Source organism: Schistocerca cancellata, chromosome 3 (genome assembly GCF_023864275.1).
Source record: "Schistocerca cancellata isolate TAMUIC-IGC-003103 chromosome 3, iqSchCanc2.1, whole genome shotgun sequence".
Classification (NCBI taxonomy): Eukaryota; Metazoa; Arthropoda; class Insecta; order Orthoptera; family Acrididae; genus Schistocerca; species Schistocerca cancellata.
This window is the reverse complement of record NC_064628.1, coordinates 76,621,681-76,628,634: the sequence shown is the minus strand read 5'-3', so window position 1 is coordinate 76,628,634 and position 6,954 is coordinate 76,621,681. Positions and strand designations below refer to the sequence as shown.

The 6,954-nt window shown below is 40.6% G+C and overlaps 1 protein-coding gene across 1 annotated transcript in view; it reads left to right on the top strand.

Annotated features, from left to right (window-relative positions):
* The first annotated feature begins 5,798 nt into the window (after window positions 1-5,798).
* Window positions 5,799-6,954, top strand: part of LOC126177046 (cuticle protein 18.7-like) — a 28,183-nt gene continuing 27,027 nt past the window's right edge. Inside the window, exon 1 of the mRNA XM_049924281.1 lies at window positions 5,799-5,864. Within this exon, the coding sequence (XP_049780238.1) occupies window positions 5,814-5,864 (51 nt within the window). The 5' untranslated portion in view covers window positions 5,799-5,813. The remainder of the gene's footprint in view (window positions 5,865-6,954) is intronic.

The following is a 6,954-nucleotide window of genomic DNA, read 5'->3' as shown; positions in this document are numbered from 1 at the left end:
AAGTGCGTCACCGAGTGGCATGATGTTTACGCACAAGTCCATCCCACACAAGTCCAAATAGCCGAGTACCTTGTAATAAAATTTTCCTTATTGTGAACACTAGTGCTGCTAAGGCCAGAGGATTATCAAAACTAGCGGTTCCTTGTAATAAGCATTTTTGGAGGCTACTGTCTGAAGCGCCTAGAACCGCTCGGCCACACTGGCCAGCAGAGACAGCATGAAGGTGGTTCATTGGACCCTCTGGCAGGCACTTTATTGTGAATAGCAGAGTAATCACCTAGATGTAGATGTAGTTCAGTTAAAGCTCGAATTGATCCACGACGCCTCTTCTCTATGAATCATAATTTTCTTCCTTTTTACTGCCGGGACACCATTCCACTGCTATTACTTACATATTTGGCGGAGGGTCACAAGGCCACTTACACTACCTACGGTGCTTCAAAGCTGCCAGCGTGCTGTTTTAGCGGAGTGAATAACACTTTGTCCAATCAGAGTAAGTGTTTTTCGATCAAAGAGTTATAACACCCCTCTGCTTCCCGGGATTAGCGAAATTACAAGTTAACAATGACAGTGAATTATGAATTTTGACCCGTGTCGGGATAAGGCATCCGAATCGGAAGTAAATAATGATTATTCCACTGGAAACAGGAGACGTTATAACTTGATCGTTATTGAATGAGTAATTTCATTCAATAACGATCGGTAAATGAAATAATGAAAATAATTTGGAAATAAATTTTACCAGTGGAAATTTTGCCGAAAAGAATGATTAATTTTAAAAGGAATTAAAAAATCTGTCGCCAGCTCAACTGATGAGCGACAGTACTGTTAAGTACGTGAATAATTGTGTCAAAAATAAAGTTTACCTGTTTGTAGCGCAGCAGGTGGAACTGGAACTTTTACGTAAGTGCTGTGTCAGTCTCAGTAGTCATATAAAATAGTGTCATAACAATCTAACTACACATAAACATTAATGGTCAACTTTCAATAAGTATTTTGATAGTTATTTTGTTCATAATTTGTCAGCAAAGTGCAATGCTGACAACACAGATAATTATCTATCGAGATTTTGAATAATGGACTGTCATTCTGTCTTTAGAATTACGTACTTTGCACGGTTTAATCTACTGATAATGAAATATATTACCAATAATTGATTAACTATGTTTTGAATGATAATAATTCATTAATTGAGCGATTGTCAGGTGGAATAAGCTATATAGTTTCATGAAATATCCTTGAACTAACTTCAGCTGAATATGCATTGAAACAAATCTTAATAATGAAATATATTACATCAGTCTATTATTAAGTTACTACGGTTGGCGTAAGCTTATTAAGTGCAACAAATAACTACGATAACCAATCGTTCAAAACAGTCTGAAATTTACTCTTCACCGTCTATGCAAATAATTTGGTAATTAACCTTCGACCATAGATACTAGTAGACTGGCCTTGCTGTCCAGAAGCTATGGGGCTGGTGTGGCTCCAACATAAACCACCTGACTGTTGGCAAAACGTGGCGGGATTTCAAATCAGCGGTCTGCGATCCTATGTTTGTATCGGATTTTCCCCACATTTCTCAATTGACTGCCAAACGCTTCCAACAAAAACTACTTTTTTATTTGTGAAAAATTATGCCAGAACTACATTTGACCTGGATTTGTTCAAAGTACCATTTATAAAATCTAACAAATACATCGAACGCCACTCTGGTGGGCAGCGGGACGAAATTACTATAAACGTCGTTAAAATTCTTTTAAACAGTAAGAGTGGGCTCGTGTCAAAACTTTAAACATTGTATTCGCAACGTTTCGAGCTCTAGTCACTTATGAAAGAAATTGGCTATGGGAATTATGTCAACTATAGGTGTCAAAATTGTTTACTTTAGGAGCAGGTCCATTTTAGAGTATCAATTTTAGGTGCACTTCAAAGGTTCAGTTCCCACTATTTTTACAAAAGTTTAAACTATCAGTTTAAAAAAAATGATATTTTAGATGAAAGATGAGACTTTGCAATTTCAGAAAATAATTTTGGAGCCTAGGTTTAAAAATGACAGACAGTGTAAATACAAATTATAGATATACATTGTACATAATAACTAACCTATCAAAACACTTCTCCGCGAAGTGCTTCGAGCAAAGGCGCGTACGTGCAAACGGCTTAAAGTTTTTCCGTTTCAGGGCCTGTATCCAAAGCTGCCTTCGGTTTTCATCCTCACGGGACCTATGACTAGGAACGAGAAACGATTATACTTACTTCTGTAACCGAATTATCACAGATACTTTCCAAAATGTAAAATGAGTCTGACTTTACAGGCATCGCTTTCAACACTTTAATTTACGTTATACTCTATTGCAAGCGTAAAAAACATATAAAAGTCACTTCAGCAGATTTCAGTAAAGGCATCTGCACTATCATAGAAACACTTACACGTGAAATGTAAAGCAATTTCCCCGACAAAACGCTGAGTACAGCCATAAGCGCAACACGAAACAACCATGTTTTGCCAACATTCACGTGACTTTAGCCCAGAGATGTTGGAGCCACGAAAATGACGTCAGGGCCACTCTATTATATTTATAGTCGAAGTAATTAACATATCTTCTCTTGTTAATGGCGTGACACACTCGGTTCAATAAGGTAAGGATCGGAAGGAACCTACTTGGTTTTATTGTCGGGTGGAATGTAACTGCAACACTTCGATTATGAAGTGCTTGTTATTAATTGTTGAACTTCAGAGAAAAGCACAGTCACTGGCAAGCATTCTACAATTTTATCCTACGAAAATTACGTAGATCTTACCTCGCTCGTGGTCGGTGGATCGACGGAAGTACACGGCGGCGACGCAATGTGGCAGCGGGCTTTTACTGTTGGGACTTGGGCCCACAGGGCGCTTCACATTTAAGCCCTCGTTTCTCCAGCACTATACCCATTAATCCATAATAAGTTGCCCGGCCATGCTTCCAGATATGCCGACCACTACTTTCCCGTCGTACATAGATACACACACTAGCCGTTAGACGTAACACAGCTAGGAATAGCAGCACTCGACTGAACTTCTTACTCCGAGCACGGCGTCACTGCTACTACTGCCCGCTGGCGCGCTCCCGCGCCCAGCGGCACGACAAAACAATCTCTCTGACTTCAACGTTAACTAAATGTGCCCTGACTTGCCAGTGTTAAATATTACATAATTTAAACATAGTGTTTACAATACATACTTACACTAGACAATACATCGTATACAAACAGTTTCATGTTTTAAGTAAGCAAAAAAATAAAAAAAAGGATTACAAACACATTAATGAGAGTTTTTGCGAAAGTAATTAAAAACAAACTGGAAAAAAAAATTTAGAACCCAAGAAGAACAATGTGGATTCATGGCTGGGAGCTCATGTGTAGACCATATTTTCACATTACGACAGATTTTGGAGAAACATATGGAAAAATCCAAAAATATAGGATTAATTTTCACAGATCTAGAAAAAGCGTATGATACTGTTCCAAGAAAATTACTTTGGAGAGCACTACATATGGCAAACATAAACCCTTCCTTGATTAAAATAATACAACACATGTATAAAGATAACATTTGCCAAGTGAAAATTGGTAATAAACTTTCACAGAAATTTAGAACAAGCAAAGGCCTTTTACAGGGCTGTTCCATGTCACCATCATTATTTAAAATCTATATAGATACTAGCCCTAGAACATGGTCTCGTAAATGTAACAGTATGTGATTGGAAATAAGAGATGGAGTTTACCTACATCATTTATTGTTTGCTGATGATCAAGTAGTCGTAGCACAAGATGGGGAGGATGCTAACTATATGTGCAATCAACTAGCAGTAGCATAAAAACTTGGGGTTTGAAGATTAATTACCAAAAAACAGAATACTTGACTAATGATTCAGATGAGCTATACATTGAAGGAAAGAAAATTAAAAAGATAAAAACTTTCTGTTATTTGGGATCCATTTTAGAAATCGAGGGAAAATGAGAGTCAGAAATCAATAAAAGAATTAGTAGCGGACGGAGGGTCATTGGGATGCTTAACTCAGTCTTATGGAGCAGGAATGTAAAGAGCAGAACTAAAAAATTAATATGCAAATCCATATTAAAGAGTGTGATTCTGTATGGAACGGAGACCTGGACAATTAACATGAAGCACATTAAAAAAATTACAAGCTCTAGAGATGGACTTCTGGAGAAGATCGGCAAGAATATCCAGGAAAGAAAAGATAAGGAACACCGAAATAATAAGGAGAATGGAAATAAAATAAAGAATATATGACGTAACGGATAGGAAGAAATTACAGTGGTACGGGCATGTACGACGAATGGAGGAAACCAGAATACGATAACTGATACTGGAGTGGAAACCGGAGGGGAGAAGAAGAAGAGGACGACCTACGACCACCTGGCTCCAAAACGTACAGCACACAGTGAGGGGAATGGGCGCAGAGGAAGAGGACACACAAGATCGAAACACCTGGAGGAATATTTTGAAAATACAGGGCTATTACAAATGATTGAAGCGATTTCATAAATTCACTGTAGCTCCATTCATTGACATATGGTCACGACACACTACAGATACGTAGGAAAACTCATAAAGTTTTGTTCGGCTGAAGCCGCACTTCAGGTTTCTGCCGTCAGAGCGCTCGAGAGCGCAGTGAGACAAAATGGCGACAGGAGCCGAGAAAGCGTATGTCGTGCTTGAAATGCATTCACATCAGTCAGTCATAACAGTGCAACGACATTTCAGGACAAAGTTCAACAAAGATCCGGCAACTGCTAACTCCATTCGGCGATGGTATGCGCAGTTGAAAGCTTCTGGATGCCTCTGTAAGGGGAAATCAACGAGTCGGCCTACAGTGAGCGAAGAAACGGTTGAACGCGTGCGGGCAAGTTTCACGCGTAGCCCGCGGAAAATTGGCTCATGCCACAACTGGAGACCGACAGCGCCGACTTCGTTTTTCAACAGGATGGTGCTCCACCGCACTTCCATCATGATGTTCGGCATTTCTTAAACAGGAGATTGGAAAACCAATGGATCGGTCGTGGTGGAGATCATGATCAGCAATTCATGTCATGTCTCCCGACTTAACCCCATGCGATTTCTTTCTGTGGGGTTATGTGAAAGATTCAGTGTTTAAACCTCCTCTACCAAGAAACGTGCCAGAACTGCGAGCTCGCATCAACGATGCTTTCGAACTCATTGATGGGGACATGCTGCGCCGAGTGTGGGAAGAACTTGATTATCGGCTTGATGTCTGCCGAATCACTAAAGGGGCACATATCGAACATTTGTGAATGCCTAAAAAAACTTTTTGAGTTTTTGTATGTGTGTGCAAAGCATTTTGAAAATATCTCAAATAATAAAGTTATGGTAGAGCTGTGAAATCGCTTCAATCATTTGTAATAACCCTGTATAGTTTAAGAACATTTATTGTTTGTATTGTAATTTCCAAGTTAATTATTATGTTGGAGATACGCCTCTGTAATGAGGAAAAGCTCAAAATAATAATAAAAAAATTCATAGCAAGGACTGCGTTGTAGCGTCACAGAGTGAGAAGCGCTTTCCAGCACGTGACCTCGAGGTGTCCAGACACCTGGGCAGTCATTAGCCTCCTCTGAGCGCCGCTGCCTAATAGCGGCCGCCCGGTCCACCTGCACCCGGCATTGCGCCAGGGCGGGGTCCGGCCATGGGCGACGCCTCCCTCTCTACCAGGGGGACCGCCGCCCGCCGCCCGCATCGTTCTCACGGTCGGGGTCGCGGCCTGCTATATATACCGTCTGCCGAGCCGATGGGGGCACAGTTCAGCAGCAGCAGCAGCAGCAGCAGCATGAAGGTCCTGGTGAGTGCGGGCTCCTTACCGCCAGAGGAAGCCATCTGATACTAGTTTTTCGGCTGTAGTAATGAATAACCACTGACGAATACATAAGAAGATAGAAGGCGTTACTTCTGCCACAAGTTACAGGTTCAAACATTTTGAGCAAAGTTTGGATTTCTAAAGCGTTCTACAGTGCCTCTGTTTGGTTCTTCAAACAAAATCGTTGCTCCGATAGAAGTACCTGTTCAAAAAAGCGATCGCCCCACTTGCAGGAAGGCCTTAGTAATTTATTTAGTAGGACTGTGGTACCTTTCACAGCAATCGTAAAGGAAGATCGCAGTTAACTGAACTAGACTACCAATGAGAACTTAGTTACACTGATTTGTGCAATAAAACTACAGAAGATGAGCTGAAATATGAAAAAATGCAGTCAATACAATGTAGTTAAAAAGCACATGAAAGTTACAGCTATTGACAAACACTGCAGTTCAGCCTGGAGAAGGAGAAACCGAGGAAGAGATGTTAGAACATTAGTCAAAGTAGAAATCGGTTGTTGTTGTTGTGGTCTTCAGTCCTGAGACTGGTTTGATGCAGCTCTCCATGCTTCTCAATCCTGAGCAAGCTTCTTCATCTCCCAGTACCTACTGCAACCTACATCCTTCTGAATCTGCTTGGTGTATTCATCTCTTGGTCTACCTCTACGATTTTTACCCCCCACACTGCCCTCCAGTACTAAATTGGTGATCCCTTGATGCCTCAGAACATGTCCTACCAACCGGCCCCTTCTTCTAGTCAAGTTGTGCCACAAGCTTCTTTTCTCCCCAATCCTATTCAACACCTCCTCATTAGTTATGTTATCTACCCATGTAATCTTCAGCATTCTTCTGTAGCACCACATTTCGAAAGCTTCTGTTCTCTTCTTGTCCAAACTAGTTATCGTACGTGTTTCACTTCCATATATGGCTACACTCCATACAAATACTTTCAGAAACGACTTCCTGACACTTAAAACTATACTCGATGTTAACAAATTTCTCTTCTTCAGAAACGCTTTTCTTCCCATCGCCAGTCTACATTTTATATCCTCTCCACTTCGACCATCATCAGTTATTTT